A 21,086-nucleotide genomic window follows, 5' to 3' on the forward strand; every position below is an offset into this window, starting at 1 on the left:
TTTTTAATTAACTAACCCAAAACAGCCCGCGGTGTTACTACGACGGCGTAAATCCGGTTTTACGGTGTTTTTCGTGTCTCCAGGTTTTAAATCATTAAGTTAGCATATCATATAGATATAGAACATGTGTTTAGTTGATTTTAAAATTCAAGTTAGAAGGATTAACTTTTGTTTGCGAACAAGTTTAGAATTAACTAAACTATGTTCTAGTGATTACAAGTTTAAACCTTCGAATAAGATAGCTTTATATGTATGAATCGAATGATGTTATGAACATCGTTACTACCTTAAGTTCCTTGGATAAACCTACTGGAAAAGATAAAAATGGATCTAGCTTCAACGGATCCTTGGATGGCTCGAAGTTCTTGAAGCAGAATCATGACACGAAAACAAGTTCAAGTAAGATCATCACTTGAAATAAGATTGTTATAGTTATAGAAATTGAACCAAAGTTTGAATATGATTATTACCTTGTATTAGAATGATAACCTACTGTAAGAAACAAAGATTTCTTGAGGTTGGATGATCACCTTACAAGATTGGAAGTGAGCTAGCAAACTTGAAAGTATTCTTGATTTTATGTAACTAGAACTTGTAAAATTTATGAAGAACACTTAGAACTTGAAGATAGAGCTTGAGAGAGATCAATTAGATGAAGAAAATTGAAGAATGAAAGTGTTTTTAAGTGTTTTTGGTCGTTGGTGTATGGATTAGATATAAAGGATATGTAATTTTGTTTTCATGTAAATAAGTCATGAATGATTACTCATATTTTTGTAATTTTATGAGATATTTCATGCTAGTTGCCAAATGATGGTTCCCACATGTGTTAGGTGACTCACATGGGCTGCTAAGAGCTGATCATTGGAGTGTATATACCAATAGTACATACATCTAAAACCTGTGTATTGTACGAGTACGAATACGGGTGCATACGAGTAGAATTGTTGATGAAACTGAACGAGGATGTAATTGTAAGCATTTTTGTTAAGTAGAAGTATTTTGATAAGTGTATTGAAGTCTTTCAAAAGTGTATAAATACATATTAAAACACTACATGTATATAAATTTTAACTGAGTCGTTAAGTCATCGTTAGTCGTTACATGTAAGTGTTGTTTTGAAACCTTTAGGTTAACGATCTTGTTAAATGTTGTTAAACCAATGTTTATAATATCAAATGAGATTTTAAATTATTATATTATCATGATATTATCATGTATGAATATCTCTTAATATGATATATATACATTAAATGTCTTTATAACGATAATCGTTACATATATGTCCCGTTTAAAAATCATTAAGTTAGTAGTCTTGTTTTTACATATGTAGTTCATTGTTAATATACTTAATGATATGTTTACTTATCATAGTATCATGTTAACAATATATATATCCATATATATGTCATCATATAGTTTTTACAAGTTTTAACGTTCGTGAATCACCGGTCAACTTGGGTGGTCAATTGTCTATATGAAACATATTTCAATTAATCAAGTCTTAACAAGTTTGATTGCTTAACATGTTGGAAACATTTAATCATGTAAATATCAATCTCAATTAATATATATAAACATGGAAAAGTTCGGGTCACTACATTCTCATCCCAAAAATATTAGATTTTAAAAGTGGGACTATAACTCACTTTCACAGATTTTTACTTCGTCGGGAAGTAAGACTTGGCCACTGGTTGATTCACGAACCTATAACAATATATACATATATATCAAAGTATGTTCAAAATATATTTACAACACTTTTAATATATTTTGATGTTTTAAGTTTATTAAGTCAGCTATCCTCGTTAGTAACCTACAACTAGTTGTCCACAGTTAGATGTACAGAAATAAATCAATAAATATTATCTTGAATCAATCCACGACCCAGTGTATACATATCTCAGTATTGATCACAACTCAAACTATATATATTTTGAAATCAACCTCAACCCTGTATAGCTAACTCCAACATTCACATATAGAGTGTCTATGGTTGTTCCGAAATATATATAGATGTGTCGACATGATAGGTCAAAACATTGTATACGTGTCTATGGTATCTCAAGATTACATAATATACAATATAAGTTGATTAAGTTATGGTTGGAATAGATTTGTTACCAATTTTCACGTAGTTAAAATGAGAAAAATTATCCAATCTTGTTTTACCCATAACTTCTTTATTTTAAATTCGTTTTGAGTGAATCAAATTGCTATGGTTTCATATTGAACTCTATTTTATGAATCTAAACATAAAAAGTATAGGTTTATAGTTGGAAAAATAAGTTACAAGTCGTTTTTGTAAAGGTTGTCATTTCAGTCGAAAGAACGACGTCTAGATGACCATTTTAGAAAACATACTTCCACTTTGAGTTTAACCATAATTTTTGGATATAGTTTCATGTTCATAATAAAAATCATTTTCCCAGAATAACAACTTTTAAATCAAAGTTTATCATAGTTTTTAATTAACTAACCCAAAACAACCCGCGGTGTTACTACGACGGCGTAAATCCGATTTTACGGTGTTTTTCGTGTTTCCAGGTTTTAAATCATTAAGTTAGCATATCATATAGATATAGAACATGTGTTTAGTTGATTTTAAAAGTCAAGTTAGAAGGATTAACTTTTATTTGCGAACAAGTTTAGAATTAACTAAACTATGTTCTAGTGATTACAAGTTTAAACCTTCGAATAAGATAGCTTTATATGTATGAATCGAATGATGTTATGAACATCATTACTACCTCAAGTTCCTTGGATAAACCTACCGGAAATGAGAAAAATAGATCTAGCTTCAAAGGATCCTTGGATGGCTTGAAAGTTCTTGAAGCAGAATCATGACACGAAAACAATTTCAAGTAAGATTTCCACTCGAAATAAGATTGTTATAGTTATAGAAATTGAATTAAAGTTTGAATATGATTATTACCTTGTATTAGAAAGATAACCTACTGTAATTAACAAAGGTTTCTTGATCTTGGATGATTACTTGGAATGGATTTAGAAAACTTGGAAGTAAACTTGCAATCTTGGAAGTATTCTTGATTTTATGAAACTAGAACTTTTGGAATTTATGAAGAACACTTAGAACTTGAAGATAGAACTTGAGAGAGATCAATTAGATGAATAAAATTGAAGAATGAAAGTGTTTGTAGGTGTTTTTGGTCGTTGGTGTATGGATTAGATATAAAGGATATGTAATTTTGTTTTCATGTAAATAAGTCATGAATGATTACTCATATTTTTATAATTTTATGAGATATTTCATGCTATTTGCCAAATGATGGTTCCCACATGTGTTAGGTGACTCACATGGGCTGCTAAGAGCTGATCATTGGAGTGTATATACCAATAGTACATACATCTAAAAGCTGTGTATTGTACGAGTACGAATACGGGTGCATACGAGTAGAATTGTTGATGAAACTGAACGGGGATGTAATTGTAAGCATTTTTGTTAAGTAGAAGTATTTTGATAAGTGTCTTGAAGTCTTTCAAAAGTTTATGAATACATATTAAAACACTACATGTATATACATTTTAACTGAGTCGTTAAGTCATCGTTAGTCGTTACATGTAAATGTTGTTTTGAAACCTTTAGGTTAACGATCTTGTTGAATGTTGTTAACCCATTGTTTATTATAACAAATGAGATGTTAAATTGTTATATTATCATGATATTATGATATATAATATATCTTAGTATGATATATATACAGTTAAATGTCGTTACATATATGTCTCGTTTCGAAATCATTAAGTTAGTAGTCTTATTTTTACATATGTATTTCATTGTTAATACACTTAATAATATATTTACTTATCATTTAACATAATTAACCAAGTGTATCAATATCTTAATATGATTCATATATACCTAGTAAGACGTTGTTATAACGATAATCGTTATATATATCGTTTTCGAGTTTCTTAAATTAATAGTCTCATTTTTATGTATATAACTCATTGTTAAAATACCTAATGAGATACATACTTATAATAAAATCATGTTAACTATATATATAACCATATATATGTCATCGTATAGTTTTTACAAGTTTTAACGTTCGTGAATCACCGGTCAACTTGGGTGGTCAATTGTCTATATGAAACCTATTTCAATTAATCAAGTCTTAACAAGTTTGATTGCTTAACATGTTGAAAACACTTAATCATGTAAATAACAATTTCATTTAATATATATATATATATATATATATATATATATATATATATATATATATAAACATGGAAAAGTTCGAGTCACTACACTGAGTATAAGGTGTTTTAGTGTTTTACTAATTGAAAAAACATGCAATGGTTTTGAGATTAAGTGATTCAAGTTTAACTTTATAAATAAAAGATATTTCTGGAAATTCAAACTCAAATTGATTGTAATAATGGACTATGATATGATAGGGTTGCAGCCTTGCAGTAATAATAGTTTGAAAAACTGAAGAAAAAAAACTGGAAAAAAAACTGAAAAAATCAAGTATGCAAATCCGCATTTCAATTGCGGGTTTGACAGTCTGTCATGGAACCTGGAAAAGCAAAACAGAATTAGGGCAACGTGGCTACAAACCGATATTTTAAACGCTGGTTGAAATTAAAAAAATCCAAACCAGCAATTGAAAGCTCGATTTCCCTATTTTTGTAATTTTTCAGTTTGGCAATATTCATTTGAATCCATAAATTAAGTTGAGATCTAAGAGACTAATGAGAGCGCGACATGTGGCGCGAAAATCACATGTGATTGAAAAAAAATTCAAAATTTTATTTTTCTGAAAAAAAAATTCTAAAAAATTAAAAAAAAAATTTTCGAAAATTTTTTTTCAAAAATTTTTTTTCAAATTTTTTTTTCAATCAGTTGTGATTTACCTGCACAATCACATGTGATTAAATTGTACAATCACGTGTGATTGAATTTTACATGCTAATCACATGTGATTGACATATGATTGAGTTTACAATCATATGCTATTTATATGTAATTGAGTTTACAATCACATGCTAAGCATATGTGATTGAACAATTCAATCGCATGTGATTGACATGCAGAATCACATGTGATTGTAAAAAAAATTTGAAAAAAAAAGATTTTGAAAAAAATAATTTTCGAAAAGAAATTTGTTGAAATTATTTTCTTTTATAATCACATTTGATTTTCGCGTGAGAAAATTGGATAAATGGTCCCTGTGGTTTACATGAAATGGGGTAAATGGTCCCTGATGTTCATTTTCGAGGTTCGTGGTCCCTGTGGTTTACAAAACGAGGGTGGGTGGTCCCTGCCTCTAACGGACGTCAAATTGTTCCGTTAAATCTGATCACATGATCTGCACGTGAGGGCAGTTTCGTACTTTTATCATTTTCTCATCATTTAAAAATACAGGGACCACCTTGTTGATTTTTCATCTTCATCTTGCTGAGCCCCAGAAGTCAATTTCATAATTTTATTGATTCTTCATCTTCATCACTTTTTTCCAGGTTCTTTTTCAACAAAAAACCTAAAATCAAAACCCCAAAAATTTAATCAAAACCCCAAAATTCAAAAAAATTACAATCATCATCTTTACAAACAACAATTAAACAACCTTAGCTCATCTTTATTGTTTTCACCATATCATGCCTAAAAAATAAACTAAAAAAAATGCTATATTTGAAATATAAAAGCATAAATCATAATTCTTCACCTTAAATCTGAAAACTTCGCAAATACCCATTTCCATTTCAAGAAAACCCAAGTATGAGAATTGTCGAGAAACCCTAAATTTTTTATATTCCGTCACCTCGCCGGAATTCTTCAATTCCGATTTCAAACGAACAAGATCTGCGATCTGTAGTGGATAAGCTTGTGAAACCGCCATAACGGAGCTGACCCGTTTTGGGTTCCGCTGCTAACCACCGAAGATCCGACAGTTACATTTGCCAGCAGTTTCCATATGGTCACATTTGGACGTAAGAACATCAGTCATTGAATCAATACCCGAATCGCTGGTCATGATAAACCGTCGTTCACTGCCCTTGAATCGCCGGTTGTTGTTTTTATCAATTGAAAAAGTGGAGGAAGATATGTGCGTGAAGTTAAAGCTAGGTTGCAAGATTTAATGGGTGAAGAACATGTTATAAAGATTCCCCTTTTTTTATTTATTACTTTTTAGAAATTATTAAACAGTTTCTTCAGTTCTTAGGAATATACTTGGTAACATTTATGAAAACATATAAAAGTTTGTTAATTGATAATTTATTATGCTACAAAAATTATAAATGGTTCCGTTCGGGTTAAAAGTTTTTGATTATTGGATCAAAATGGTAGAATCTATAATTTAATACACCTTGAGGATATTGTCATATGTTCAAAGTTTTTGATTTTAGTTCTATATCCTGTTAATTTGGCCTATTTGTTTGATTTTCTTTTAGTATATGAGTTGGATTTGATTTGTTACTAAATGTTGTCGGAAACAAAAACCAGGGTGATATTTATATTCATGTGATGGTATTGGTTGCTTACACAATTCAACTTCGTAATAATTTTTTTTAATTTTGTTTATGTTTATGTTTATGTTTGATGTTAATTTTTATTTTCTTTATGTTTAATTTAATGTTTGTAATTAATTTGAGTTTGATTATTAATTGATCAAGAAAGAGATGAAGATGAAAAATCAAAGTACAGGATGAGAAAATGATAAAAGTACGAAACTGCCCTCATGTGCAGATCATGTGATCAGATTTAACGGAACAATTTGACGTCCGTTAGAGGCAGGGACCACCCACCCTAGTTTTGTAAACCACACACGAACCTCGAAAATGAACATCAGGGATCATTTACCCCATTTCATGTAAACCATAGGAACCATTTATCCAATTTTCTCTTTTCGCGTCATATGTCGCGCTCTCATTGATCTCTTGAATTTCAACCAAATTAATGGACTTTATTGTATCGGTTGTACGAGTTGATCTCCGGACTCGTTTATTAATGTTATCGTTTTTTTGCCAAAAAAAAAAAAAAAAAAAATTGGATATAAGGATTACAACTCTGAAAACTATTGTAAAATTCAGTAAAACCTTAGCAAGTCAAAAATTCATTAAAAAAAGGTAGCCACCGGTAGTCTCACTGTTCAGTTGTACATGTAAACACAAATTTGTGGAGGAACACAAACGCGAAACACGTTTTGGTGTAAAGAAAACGATATGAAACCGATCGATGATCAGAATCCAAACAACAATTCATCATCATCATCATCATCATCATCATCATCATCATCATCATCATCGTTCGTGATCAAAATACCTTCATATCAAGAAGTTATTCAAACCTCTCAATCCAAGCCCCCAATTCAATCTCTATTTAACCCTTCTACGTCCTTCACTCAAGCTTTCAATTCCATCAAAAACACCGAGTTTTACGCTCCTCCACCTCCACCGAATCCTTCTTTAAGGTCAATTGATTGATTTTTTCCTATTCTATGCTATCTGTATTGCCGCTTAAATTAGGGCTTTTTTTTTTTTTTTTTTTTTTTTTTTTTCATATTGTAGGGTAAGTCAGCAATCTAGCGTTGACGCTTCCCACTCTTCGTTACCTACAAGTTCTGGAGTTGCGTCTTCTTCTTCTTCATCTACTACACAAAATCGTAATGCAATCCAAGTTAGTCATAGACAGGTCAGATATTATTAGAACGTACTGATATAACTTTTTTTTTTTTTAATCGTTGTTTCATTGAGGTTTGTAGATTTGTTATTCTTACTATTATAATATAATATTATAATTATAATAATTTTGTAGAAAGGAAACCCGTTGTTAAAACATATAAGAAATGTGAGATGGGAGTTTGCAGATATTATCCCTGACTACATGTTGGGGAAAAATTCATGTGCTCTTTATCTCAGGTTTGTACTTTAACAGCTATTGGAGCCATTTACTTAATTTAATTAATTGTATACTAATACTAATACTAATACTATTGTGTTGTCAAATTGATTAGCTTTTGATCTCATTTGGTCTTCAATGCAGTCTTAGGTATCACTTGCTTCACCCAGACTACCTGTACTACCGAATACGGGAATTGGGAAGAAACTTTAAGCTCCGTGTTGTATTGTGCCATGTTGATGTTGTAAGACTTTTTATATTTGCAGTTAAAAATATTTTAAAAATTATTATAGGTGTAACTTGATCATATACATAGCATTGTATATGTATACTTTGTTTGCTACAGGCCAAAAGCAGAATTGCGCGGACTTTAAAGTCAAGATATGCAATATTCGCTGAAAATAAGAATAGCAGCTATATATCCGCACAAATAAAGGACTGCGGTTATGTATTCGCTGAAATGCCAAACTGCGGTTTGATCCGCTGACTTTCCGCGGAGAGCCGAGCATCTCGCAGACCGCGGATATCACGGATACTATAAATAGGGAGCTTGGCCTCTCATTTATAGGTTGTTGATTCTCTGCCATTTGCCTAAGCCTTTGTAGATTTCACTTGTGACTTTGCCCAAGGACTTCTTACATTGAGTTAAGGTGAATCATGCTAATCGATAACGAAGACCGGGTCGGGGTGGTTGATCACTTGATAGTTAAAGTGAAAAACGATCATCGGGGCCCAAAATAATCATCGAACATCCCATCCTCCATTATAATCTTATTGCACTCAATCCGTAATTAAGCAACTTCATTAATTAAGGATTGATCAATTGGCGCCATCCGTGGGACACGTTTTACAAATTAAACTGAAAATTTTTTGTTTTACGCCGATTAAACAATTAATTCAACGGTTTAATTTCAAATCGTGTTTTTGTTGTGATGATTTGCAGGTGTTTTTTTCAATACGCAAATTGTTAATCTGCTTAACAATCATGACGTCGAATGCAAAACAAACTGGCGTCTCTGCGAATGCTGATGCATTGCCTGGCGATTCGCAGAACGTTATCGTATTTCCAATGCAAACAGATACAAGTGTTACTGCGGGAAAATCGGTTCAGGAAACGAATGCTAAAAAATCTAATGCAAACAATGCTAACGATTCGCAGCCTGAAGCTGCTGCTGAAAAAATGATCGCACGTAGAACGTTATTGCAAAATCGCGAAGAATCAATCGCTGAAGGAAAGCGAGCGAAAATCTTATCGGGAAAATCCAGTTTACGCACTGAGAAAATTGTTAATACTGCTATTGAGCAAGCCAAAAGAGACGCTAAGCATAATTGTGAATCTCGCATACCGCGCACATACTTATGGCCATTAAGTGGTTCAGGATCACAAAGTGATCGGTTGGTTCTTGAGCACAATGACAGCGATAGTGATAACGCGGATGATCAAATCCACGCGCGCTCCGCACACAAGTCCAGATTGGCGAAAGCGCCAAGGCAGGAAGATGAATTTTCTGATGACTCAGACAGCGCAGAAGAGTTTGTTAAAAATCCATACGTCAAGCGAAAGCGACCACCAACACCTTTCCCTCGCTATGGGGAGGAAGGTGAAGCGTCTGAAGCAGCGCGCAGAGAAAACGCCCAAAATTTTTTAGCGGATGCTTTCAGAAGCATTGCGCCGAAATCAATGCAGCATAAGTTCGATCAGCCAAATTTTCTGCAAGATATGCTTACCAAATTCTGTGCGGATAACACAGACATTCGCGCAAAAAAGGCAACAGAAATTACCACTGTTGCAGATAAATTTGTCCAGCACATTTCTGACTATCCAATTGTTTCTCCGCCGATTGTGCCGGCGACGTTGGGAGTTTACTCAGGCCTCACTGATCCCTTGGATTTTCTGCAACGCTTTGAGGGCGTCGTAAGCACTTACAACTGGGATGAACCAGTCGCATGTAGAGTGTTTCCTATGGCCTTGCAGGGGTCAGCAAGGGAATGGTTTCATAGCTTGCCATCTCGCAGTATCGTTGGCTTTGTGGATCTGCGAGAAAAGTTTTTGCTGCAGTTTCAAAATTTATTACCGCAGAAAAAGACACATATAGAGTGTCACGATATTAAACAAGGCAACAAGGAGACTCTAAGTGCGCTACTTACGCGGTATATTTATGAGTGCCAGAAAATTCCGCGGTTGAATGATCAGAAAATTTCTGGTTTCTTGCATGCTATCAACCCACAGCGACACCCTACGCTTGTGCGGCGATTAAGAAGAGATGTCCCGCAGACATTCGCAAAAGTGCAACAGGAAACTTATGATTATATCCGCGGAGGAGAAGATAGCAATATTACCCCTGCATGTGGCTGGGGTAGAGATAAAAGTTGGCGAGATGACAATGACTCTTTCAGAGATGGTAACAGCGATAGCTATCGCGGTCCAGGCTTTTCGTGAAAAAATGGTGGCGGCGGATATCAGCGTAATGACAGGTTTCAAGGTCAGAACGATAACAATTCATATGGCCGTAATAACCGCTATTCTACGCGCAAGTGGAATAATGAGTCATTCAATATCATTCAGATGCTAACAAAAACGCCCAAATAAATCTTACTGCAAGAGCGAGTTGCTAAGTTTTTCCCTGATCCGCAGCCATTGGGAGAAAACAGCAGGCGTGACAGATCAAAGTTTTGTGTCTTTCACGACGACTACGGTCATGACACCAATCGCTGCAGAGATTTAGCGGAATTTATTGCGGAAGCGTATGAACAGGGTAAGTTGGACCATTTGTTGGCGCAGAACTCATCCAGCACTGCGAATGCGATCATTATGCCAGCTGAAGCTAATGGTTCGAGTGCCCCAAACGCGGTTGAGCGGAAAGCTCCTGCGGTGAAAAATTTGGGAGTACGGATGGTAAATAAGAAAATCAGCGCGGGGTACAAGTGATTAATGTAGTGGAAGTGCATGGTGAAATGTCAGTGCTGCAAATTTCGGCGCAAATTGTTAGCTGGAAATGTCCCTCTATTACATTTCCCTCAGCGCGTTTGAATGCGGATGTTGATAAGCCCGTGGTTATTTCATGTCGTGTTGCTAATACCGGCATTATAATCATGAAGGTACATGTTGACACTGGTAGCAGTGTAGATATCATGTACGAGCAATGTTTTCTCAAGCTGCCCGCACAAATTCAGGCTTTGATGAAACCTACTGCGGTTTCATTGGCTGGTTTTTCGGGAGAATCATCATGGCCTGTTGGCCAATTGGAATTACAAATGGAATTGGTTGATGATAGCGATGAGTCGCTAAGGCGTCAAGCCTTATTGAATTTGTACATTATGCGGAATCAATCGCGGTTCAATATGATACTTGGCCGCACAGCTTTGCGCATGTTTGGCGCTATACCATCTACAATACATGGTATGCTAAAGTTTTCTGCTAATAAGGGAATTGGCACGCTGATTTCTGCGGAAATGGAGCCTTCATGTGCTATGGTTATGACAAGTGCGGATATGTGTGTTGAAGGGCATTCAGTTAACCCTGCTTAGTGCGAAAATGATTAACAAAATATTGTATTGAAATTCCATTAATGCGAGACATGTTATGTTCATGATTTGAATAATGTAATGCGAATTAATAAAGAATAAAGCGAAGTTAATTTCAGTGTTAGTACTTGTTTCTTTAAACAGCGTAAACACTGCGTGTGGCCACGCGTAGTGTTTATTTCGCAGAATACAAATACTTATCTTTTTGAAACACTAAGTTAATGTTTGCTCTGCGGATGCTTTAAGTAAGGTGGCATTGTTTTCACTAAACATGACTTGCTTAAAATAATATATCAATACATAACTGTATTGCGAAATATTTTGCAGAAAAGCCAAGTGATGAAATTGCCCACTTATGTTAATAAAAATTGCGAAAGGATAAATTTTCCTAAGTGTTTGATCTTGCCAACACTTAGATGCTTCGCAATGCTAGATTTTACCTAAGGATCGTTTTGTCGGACTTAGAAGATTCATAATGTTAAAAGATTGTTTCGCACAAAGTACGCTTTGTTATGTGCACAATAACGAATGCGGAAATTGCAATGGACAAGTCTGAATTATGAATAATTAAAGTAAAAGCGCTATAAAAATAAAAAAGTTGCAACTGCGAACTGCGAAAAAGTAATTAATATTAAACGCGTATGCAACGCGGAATCTTACAACAGACGAAAGTTGTAATTGCGAAAATACATTCAATAAGCAAATTAGTTAAGGCAAAGCTAAAATTCTAATGCTTTGATATCTGCAAATGTAACGCCTTCCCGCTGACTGAGTTCCTCAAGAACAGGTATGTTGATTTTCTCAACCTCTTTCTTTGCCCTCTCAAGTATTTCGCGAGCATCATCGGTGGCGATAATTTCTTTCGCCATGTCAGAGGGAAGAGGTTGCGAAAGATCGCCAAGTTGGCATAATAAATCGTGCCACTCGCAGCGAGTGGCGAGCTTTGATGCTTGGGCATATGTTTGAAATTTTTCAGTGACTGGCTCGGAGTCCATCACTTTATCCGCAAATGTCGGTAGATATTTGACTAGCTGTGCGAACTCGTGTTCCGCGACCTCTGCCCTTCTTTTAAGTCGGGCGTTCTCTTCCATCACCTTTTCAAGCCGCGATTCAGCCTTTCGCGCCCTTCTCTCTTGGGCGTTGGCAGCCTTAGTTGCTTTCTCATACTCGTCTGACATCTCAGTAAAACGCTCCATGCTATCGACTGTTAGATAAATTGCATTATAGCAATTATGCAGTCGTTGCCTGGCCGCTGCGGGATAAGACAGTTTGCGGTATTGCTCCCTTGTTTCTGCAGGAACAAATTTATAAAGCTTTTGGTACAGCTTAAACGCCCGATCTGCTGCGGCAGTTTCTTCCGTAGTGGCTTCTCTTTCTTCTTCCTCGTTGGACGCTTCTGCGTCAGATGGAAGAGATAAATCTTCATTCCCGGGTTCATTAAGAACATCTGTAGGGATTCTCCCTCTGATGTTATAAAGCGGTGTAGCTTCAGCGGATGACCCTGGAAGAATAGCTATAAACAGATCAGCAAATATAGCAAGTTCATGCCAATATAAACAATGCGTAATCAAATAAATACTGCGAAATAGCATTTGCTTACTTGCTTCTTGTTCAGAGTGAGTGCGCAGGCGTTTCCTGCGTGGAGTGGGAGTCGTATCCGCAACCTTGCGCTTACCGCGATCCTCACCTCCAATAATAAAGTATGTATTGATGATCGGTTCATCAATAAGAATAATGTTGCCGTCGCCATTTTTTAGGCGACGGGCAGGGCTAATCCTGCTTATATCAGCGGACCTCATGACAAGGTCAAGTGCAACCGCTGAAAAAATAAAAGCGCGTAAAGTTATGCAAAGCAAAAATATTGCGAAAAATGAAAGTACGATTGATACATTGCGATAAAGTTAAGCGGCATACTGTTTTTTGATTGGTCAACTAAAAGCGCATCATAGTCGCACCACGGCCATTGAATCGACACTCTGCCAATGTACAGCGGTACATTCGAGTAAGGTCGCAGAAATATACCCGCGTTTTTAAGTATCTTGAGAGTGTCATTCTCAAGATCATCGAGTACAGGCCTCTCATTGACGTCGGGATTAAGCTCTGTACACCACGTTTTCGGTATTTTGCTATTCACATATGCGGTATCGTTAATATAGAAGAAGGAACTGCGCCAATTCCCAATTGAATCTTTTGGTGAAGTCATTACTCCAAGTTTACTGCGGAAAGAAAACCACCCAACGTCATATAGCACCAGGCTATTGCACATCCGAAAAACGTTTAGCAGCGGTGGTTGGCTGATGGCGTTGCAATACATCTCAAATAGCACAATCTTGTTAATTGCGTTAGGATGCAACTGCGCCATAGCGATGTTATAATATTCGCAAACGCTGCGAAAAAAACGGGTAAGGGGAAATCGAAGGTTGCCTTGAGAAATGGCAACCTCGTACACGGATATCATCCCTTTAGGGGGAGTATCGGCTCGCTGCTCTGCCGCAGGCACGGTAGGAACGAATTGGGCAAGTGGTGGGTACCATTCTTGCAAAGTTTGCAGTTTTGCTTCCGTCATGTAGGAAACATATCCTCCGGGAGTGTGCATTGAAGAAGACGATGCCATTTGCAAATAAATTGGATGATAAAATTGAAGAAATTATAGATTGAAATTGATTAATTGCACGGTACGATTATGATTCAACGAATTTGAATGCGAAATTGGGAAAGGAAAGCGTAAAGTTTTTGTGCGGCGTTGTCTGCTATTTATAATCGGGATTAGGGCGAGCAAGTGGAAAAGATAATCATTGCATTTAAATGGCTGAAATTACCGCAACGTGGTAAAACGTGTAAACGGTAATTTTCTAGCCGTTACAGCGTGTTGATTTGACAGATTGGCGAAAGTTACCGTTGTAATTACGCGTTGAGCTTAATTAAAACAACGGTAATAAATGGGCGGTAAGAAATATTAAAATATTGTTTGCGAAATATTTTAAGAAAGACTTCTTTAGTTTTAGAGTTTATCATGATGCATTGGCTTCGCGAAAATGTATCATAATAAACTGGGGGGACTTGATCATATACATAGCATTGTATATGTATACTTTGTTTGCTACAGGCCAAAAGCAGAATTGCGCGGACTTTAAAGTCAAGATATGCAATATTCGCTGAAAATAAGAATAGCAGCTATATATCCGCACAAATAAAGGACTGCGGTTATGTATTCGCTGAAATGCCAAACTGCGGTTTGATCCGCTGACTTTCCGCGGAGAGCCGAGCATCTCGCAGACCGCGGATATCACGGATACTATAAATAGGGAGCTTGGCCTCTCATTTATAGGTTGTTGATTCTCTGCCATTTGCCTAAGCCTTTGTAGATTTCACTTGTGACTTTGCCCAAGGACTTCTTACATTGAGTTAAGGTGAATCATGCTAATCGATAACGAAGACCGGGTCGGGGTGGTTGATCACTTGATAGTTAAAGTGAAAAACGATCATCGGGGCCCAAAATAATCATCGAACATCCCATCCTCCATTATAATCTTATTGCACTCAATCCGTAATTAAGCAACTTCATTAATTAAGGATTGATCATAACTTTTGTAGTAATAGTAATATATATATATATATATATATATATATATATATATATATATATATATATATATATATATATATATATATAGTGGTAGGATCAAGAGGGAAGTAACCATTCGGGGGAAGCGGGGGGAAGCAAAAACTTTTTTTTTTTTTTTTTTCGTTTTTTGAAAAAACTTTGTTTACGAACATTATAGATGAGATGAAAATATGAACATTTAGTAGAGACACTTTGTGATAAATGTTTTTATTTTGGCGGGAAAACGCTCGAAGAAGTAATATATAACAATTATCGTGTTTTTCGAGCGTATTTTGAGGTTTTAGCTATTGGGGTTTAGATATTAGGGTTTATAGGGTTTAGAAATTTAGGGTTTAGGGTTTAGATTTAGGGTTTAGATTTAGGATTTAGATTGAGTTTTTAACACGAACGGTTTAGGGTTTAGGGTTTGGTGTTTTGGGTTTATTCCCTAAACTCTAAATCGGGCTAAATTTTACTTCACAAAACATGAAAAAAAAATGTTCATATTCTTCACGAACAATATTATCTTGAATGTTATTTGTGTCGATCGTTTTCCCGCCTAAATAATAACATTCATCACGAAGTGTCTCTTCTAAATGTTCATATTTTTGTGTGATCTTGATGCCGAAAAAAAAATTTCAAAAAAAACGAAAAAAAAAAAAATTTTGCTTCCCCCCGCTTCCACCCGATTGGTTACTTCCCCATTGATCCTGCCCCTCTCTCTCTCTCTCTCTATATATATATATATATATATATGATGATTAAGAGAGTATACCTATTTTCTATTTGAGTGGCAAATTTTATTGTTCAAGTATGTAATTGTGAATGTGCAATGATGTTTAATGATTTGCTCACCTGAGTGGCTGGTACTGTTTCCAGGAAGATGTTATCAAGCCATTGTTAGAAGTTACTAGAACAGCTCTGCTTCATGACTGTACTCTTTTATGTGGTTGGAGGTATCTCTCTCTCTTTTTATAAATCAAATAAATCAACTAGTGGCGACGTTTATACATCATTATGACTATCATCATACCTATCATCTATCTATTCATTGGATTATAAGGTTGTTATATACTGTCAAAGAACACATCATTATACATATCATCTATCGTATGATATGATTCTATAGCTTGGTTACCATTGTTTCCGTTAGGGGCTGATATAAACTTAAAGTTTCATGGCATATAAAGGTGGCAAAATGGGTGGTTTGATAACAGTTTTTTTTACAAGTACAAATAGTGTAGGTAAAATTTGATTGATCTGAAATATTTTTGCCCAAAAATTTTGAACTTGATAAATAATTGGTTTGTCAAATATGGTTACAAAAGTTATAGAATCTCAATATCGATTGATGTGTTGAAATTAATAATATTAGGGGTTCTATCCTTTTGGTTAACCTATATAGATATAAAGATTAACCCTAATCATAAGTAAATGAATCGCCCAATTGTGCTTGTTAAAGGATCAAATTTTTATTCTAGAAATACTGCAAATTCCTTATGCTGTTTCTTTCTCTGGTCAGCTTGGAAGAATGTGGTCGGTATCTGGAGACGGTAAAAGTTTACGAAAACAAGTCTGCTGACCTCATTCAAGGTCAAATGGATACTGACTATTTGTCAAGGGTATGTATATTTCCAAGTTACTTTTTCTCTTTCTTTCATTTTCCTTTTTCTCAATTAACATTGGAATTGGCACAATATCAATTATTAGAAGTGGACAATCGTGGCCAAAAGTCAATAATAATCAAATGACTACTAGTGATGTATGTATGTATGTTTGCAGTTATCTCACACTCTAACATCAGTTAGGCATGTGAATAAGACGGATGTGGTTACTCTTGGTTCTACATTTGGGGTACTACTACTACATCTCTACCTGCTTGCTTGCTGTTATTTAAGTATTATTATTATTAGTTAAAATACTTGGTCGTATCTTCTTTTGGATCATTATAACTATTAACATCTTAATAACTACTCCACTAGTTATAGGATGAAGTACACCTGTTGACCTTGTTTTTTAAATTTTTGTTTATCGTGTTTTGGTAGTCTCTCTCTCATATTATGGATGCATCAATGGAGGATCTAGCTCGTTGCCCTGGCATTGGAGAACGTAAAGTATATATATATATATATATATATATATATATATATATATATATATATATATATATATGCTCATTCATATATCTCTGCATTATATTTCATTTTTCTTTATTGACCTTGTGTTTCAACAAACCATTGTGTGAATCTTCCCAATCTGTTAGAGGTGGTAAAATGGGCGGATGGGAAAGGAGTCAAAACGGTTGTGTGCCTATAGGGGGTGATTTTGATATGGGAAGGGTCAGTTGACTCCAAAACACCTTCTGTCTAAAATTTTAAATTTGTGCACTAATATATATATATATATATATATATATATATATATATATATATATATATATATATATATATAGGAGCAGGATCAATGGGGAAGTAACCAATCGGGGGGGAAGCGGGGGGAAGCAATTTTTTTTTTTTTTTCGTTTTTTTTGAAATTTTCTTTTTCCGGCATCAACATCACACGAAAATATGAACATTTAGAAGAGACACTTCGTGATGAATGTTATTATTTAGGCGGAAAAACGATCGACAAAAATAACATTCAAGATAATATTGTTCGTGAAGAATATGAACGTTTTTTTTTCCATGTTTTGTGAAGTAAAATTTAGCCCGATTTAGGGTTTAGGGTTTAGGTTTTGGTGTTTTGGGTTTATTCCATAAACCCAAAACCCAAAACCCTAAACCCTAAACCCTAAACTCTAAACCGTTCGTGTTAAAAACTCAATCTAAATCCTAAATCTAAACCCTAAATCTAAACCCTAAACCCTAAATTTCTAAACCCTAATATCTAAACCCTATAAACCCTAATATCTAAACCCCAATAGCTAAAACCTCAAAATACGCTCGAAAAACACGATAATTGTTATATATATTACTTCTTCGAGCGTTTTCCCGCCAAAATAAAAATATTTATCACAAAGTGTCTCTACTAAATGTTCATATTTTCATCTCATCTATAATGTTCGTGAACAAAGTTTTTTCAAAAAACGAAAAAAAAAAGTTTTTGCTTCCTCCCGAATGGTTACTTCCCTCTTGATCCTACCACTATATATATATATATATATATATATATATATATATATATATATATATATATATATATATATATATATAGGGGCAGGATCAATGGGGAAGTACCAATCGGGGGGAAACGGGGGTAAGCAAAATTTTTTTTTTTTTTTTTCGTTTTTTGAAAAAACTTTGTTCACGAATATTATAGATTGGATGAAAATAAGAACATTTAGTAGAGACACTTCGTGATGAATGTTATTATTTTGGCGGGAAAACGATCGACAAAAATAACATTCAAGATAATATTGTTCGTGAAGAATGTTAACGTTTTTTTTCTTCATGTTTTGTGAAGTAAAATTTAGCCCGATTTAGAGTTTAGGGTTTAGGGTTTGGTGTTTTGGGTTTATTCCATAAACCCAAAACACCAAACCCTAAACCCTAAACTCTAAACCGTTCGTGTTAAAAACTCAATCTAAATCCTAAATCTAAACCCTAAACCCTAAATTTCTAAACCCTAATATCTGAACCCTAATGTCTAAAACCTCAACATACGCTCGAAAAACACGATAATTGTTATATATTACTTCTTCGAGCGTTTTCCCGCCAAAATAATAACATTCATCACGAAGTGTGTGTATTAAATGTTCTTATTTTCATCCAATCTATAATGTTCGTGAACAAAGTTTTTTCAAAAAACGAAAAAAAAAAAAAAAAATTTGCTTCCCCCCGATTGGTTACTTCTCCCTGATCCTACCACTATATATATATATATATATAGTGGTAGGATCAGGGGGAAGTAACCAATCGGGGGAAGCAGGGGGAAACATTTTTTTTTTTTACAAAAAAACAAAGTGTTTGAACTTTTGATGACGTTTTTTTTTTCTTTGATAATGTTTGAGCAGGTAAAGCGTTTGTATGACACTTTTCACGAACCATTCAAACTCTCGATTCCTAAGCATCTTTCTGCTGTTGAAGCATCTGCCCAAGCTTTCACGCCAGCTGAAATAAAAGATGACGAGAAGGAAATAGGAGGGGACTCACGTAAGCGTGATAAGAAAGAACCTAAATTGACCGTTAAATCAGCTCTTTCAGCAGCTTTTGCAAAATATAAGGAGAAAGATAACAAGGATAATAATAATCATCATCAACAACATGAAAACTAGAAACAGTGTTGGAAGGTTAATGAGCTCTACTTATTAAAACTTATCTTTTCATCTCAAGTTGCCCCCTCGGCTAATCTGTTAATTAACTGGTGATATTTTAGTAGTTTTAACTGTAGTAAGTTTAATTTATGTATTCCCATTGAAAGTAGATCATAAGATACCATTGTGGTCACCGAACTTTCACCATATGAGGTTTAACCAAATTTGTAACGCAGTTCGAATTTTGTACAAACGTTCACCTACACAGATAAGTAAATAAATTTATCGAGTGATTTTGATAATGAATTTTTTTTTTGTTTGGTTTATCTGGGAAGGAGAGTAATGCAAAAAACGGAAAATTTCGAGTCAATGAGTTTGCAAATAAAAACTGTGATTGAAACCTATAGAATTGATTTTGTGTTGTAAAAATAGTCAATCTCTAGATTTCTTATCTGGGAAGGAGAGATGCAAAAAAATGGCAAATTTCGAGTTAATGAGTTTGCAAATAAAAACAGTGATTCAAACCTATAGATTTGATTTTGTGTTGTAAAAATAGTCAATCTCTAGATTTCTTATCTGGGAAGGAGAGTAATGCAAAAAAAATGGCAAATTTCGAGTTAATGAGTTTGCAAATAAAAACAGTGATTCAAACCTATAGATTTGATTTTGTGTTGTAAAAATTGTCAATCTCTAGACTTCGTTGTTGATTGTGACTTTTGTTGAAACAATTTACTCCCTCGAAGGCAGTTATCATTTCTATAAATACTTATAAGGTTAAAGTTATAAGACTTAATTATGCAAATCGTCCTTAAAGTTAACATTTTTTTTTCTCATCATGGACCTTAAAGTTTTTGTTTTTCATGCTTACCCTTAATGTTTTGATATGATTTTGAATTCATCCCTAAACTTAACTGCCGTTATGTCATCTTCGTTAGCTTAAATTATAAGAGGGCAGTTTGGTCATTGTCTCATTAAACCATAATTAACCCTACTGCCCCACATTCAAATTCACGTATACACAAACACATCTGTTTGTTCATGTATAACCTCCATCACGTATACAAAATGACCAAAATGGTTGCGTGCATTTGGTGGAACATGGTATTTGATGGAACAACACTCTAAAACTACACAAAACAATCTTGGAAACTGATGTAATTTATTTGTTTTATGCTACTGCTTTTATGACCCAAAATGTACACCCAAACTACTCAATATGTACAAAAATGTATACCCAAACTGTTTTTATGCTACTGCTTTTTGCTATTGCGTTTTTTCTACTGCTTTGTGACCCAAACTGCACATATTGAGCGGTAGCATGAACAAAAATGTACACTCAAACTGCGCAAAAATGTACACCCCAAACTGTACAAATTGTACAAGCTGATGGTAAACTAGTCATGTACTGTTCAATAAAACTATATATACGTTGGTGAATGCACCTTATACTAGCAAAGTGCTTGGAGCTTTGGATAATATAAACACCTTTAACATACTAAATTATGAAAATGGTGGTTGATGTGTTATACAAATCAACTGAACAATTGAATTGTACTTTTAGAAGTCTATGAATTCGATGTAAAATATAAAATTGTTTACATGTATATGACTATTGACTAATTACATAAAAAGAAAATATAGATGCATAATGTGCAGTTATCTGTGGACATATGTAGTTAATTGAATATTTGAATATAATAATTGTACCAATAATCACATGTATAATTTGTACGACATCAGACATGTGATGGAAAACCGTGTGTACTTTTAAATTTATAAAAGCAGCGGAACATGAAAATAAACATCTTTTATTAACTTTAAAATAAACATCATTT

The 21,086-nt window shown here is 34.3% G+C and overlaps 2 protein-coding genes across 4 annotated transcripts; both read left to right on the forward strand.

Moving 5' to 3' along the window:
* The first annotated feature begins 7,128 nt into the window (after positions 1 to 7,128).
* Positions 7,129 to 19,545, forward strand: LOC139861481 (DNA excision repair protein ERCC-1). Of its 3 annotated transcripts, none has more exons than XM_071849874.1 (9): positions 7,129 to 7,442; positions 7,540 to 7,663; positions 7,787 to 7,890; positions 8,015 to 8,114; positions 15,879 to 15,955; positions 16,522 to 16,621; positions 16,782 to 16,853; positions 17,045 to 17,113; positions 19,012 to 19,545. In XM_071849874.1, exons 1-9 carry the CDS (start codon positions 7,195 to 7,197, stop codon positions 19,270 to 19,272), a joined length of 1,155 nt encoding a protein of 384 aa, XP_071705975.1. In that variant the 5' UTR covers positions 7,129 to 7,194; the 3' UTR covers positions 19,273 to 19,545. The 3 variants fall into 3 exon arrangements, with proteins under 3 accessions (XP_071705975.1, XP_071705977.1, XP_071705976.1); XM_071849876.1 differs by having other exon boundaries at positions 17,045 to 17,108; positions 19,012 to 19,177; XM_071849875.1 differs by lacking the exon at positions 17,045 to 17,113.
* Positions 8,141 to 10,799, forward strand: LOC139861998 (uncharacterized). The gene is made up of 4 exons (XM_071850535.1): positions 8,141 to 8,520; positions 8,814 to 10,227; positions 10,280 to 10,353; positions 10,626 to 10,799. Exons 2-4 carry the CDS (start codon positions 8,856 to 8,858, stop codon positions 10,797 to 10,799), a joined length of 1,620 nt encoding a protein of 539 aa, XP_071706636.1. The 5' UTR covers positions 8,141 to 8,520; positions 8,814 to 8,855.
* Positions 19,546 to 21,086: the final 1,541 nt, after the last annotated feature.

The sequence above is a fragment of the Rutidosis leptorrhynchoides genome, chromosome 8 (assembly GCF_046630445.1).
Source record: "Rutidosis leptorrhynchoides isolate AG116_Rl617_1_P2 chromosome 8, CSIRO_AGI_Rlap_v1, whole genome shotgun sequence".
Classification (NCBI taxonomy): domain Eukaryota; kingdom Viridiplantae; phylum Streptophyta; class Magnoliopsida; order Asterales; family Asteraceae; genus Rutidosis; species Rutidosis leptorrhynchoides.

Bases quoted from the DNA above. Each gene is read 5' to 3' on its own strand.
- LOC139861481 (XM_071849874.1), top strand. From the start codon at position 7,195: ATGAAACCGATCGATGATCAGAATCCAAACAACAATTCATCATCATCA. The intron at 8,115-15,878 runs GTAAGACTTTTT...TACTGTTTCCAG, and splicing joins TATTGTGCCATGTTGATGTT to GAAGATGTTATCAAGCCATT. The intron at 16,854-17,044 runs GTACTACTACTA...GTGTTTTGGTAG, and splicing joins CTCTTGGTTCTACATTTGGG to TCTCTCTCTCATATTATGGA.
- LOC139861998 (XM_071850535.1), top strand. From the start codon at position 8,856: ATGACGTCGAATGCAAAACAAACTGGCGTCTCTGCGAATGCTGATGCA. The intron at 10,228-10,279 runs GTAGAGATAAAA...AGATGGTAACAG, and splicing joins TACCCCTGCATGTGGCTGGG to CGATAGCTATCGCGGTCCAG. The intron at 10,354-10,625 runs GTCAGAACGATA...GCGTATGAACAG, and splicing joins GCGTAATGACAGGTTTCAAG to GGTAAGTTGGACCATTTGTT.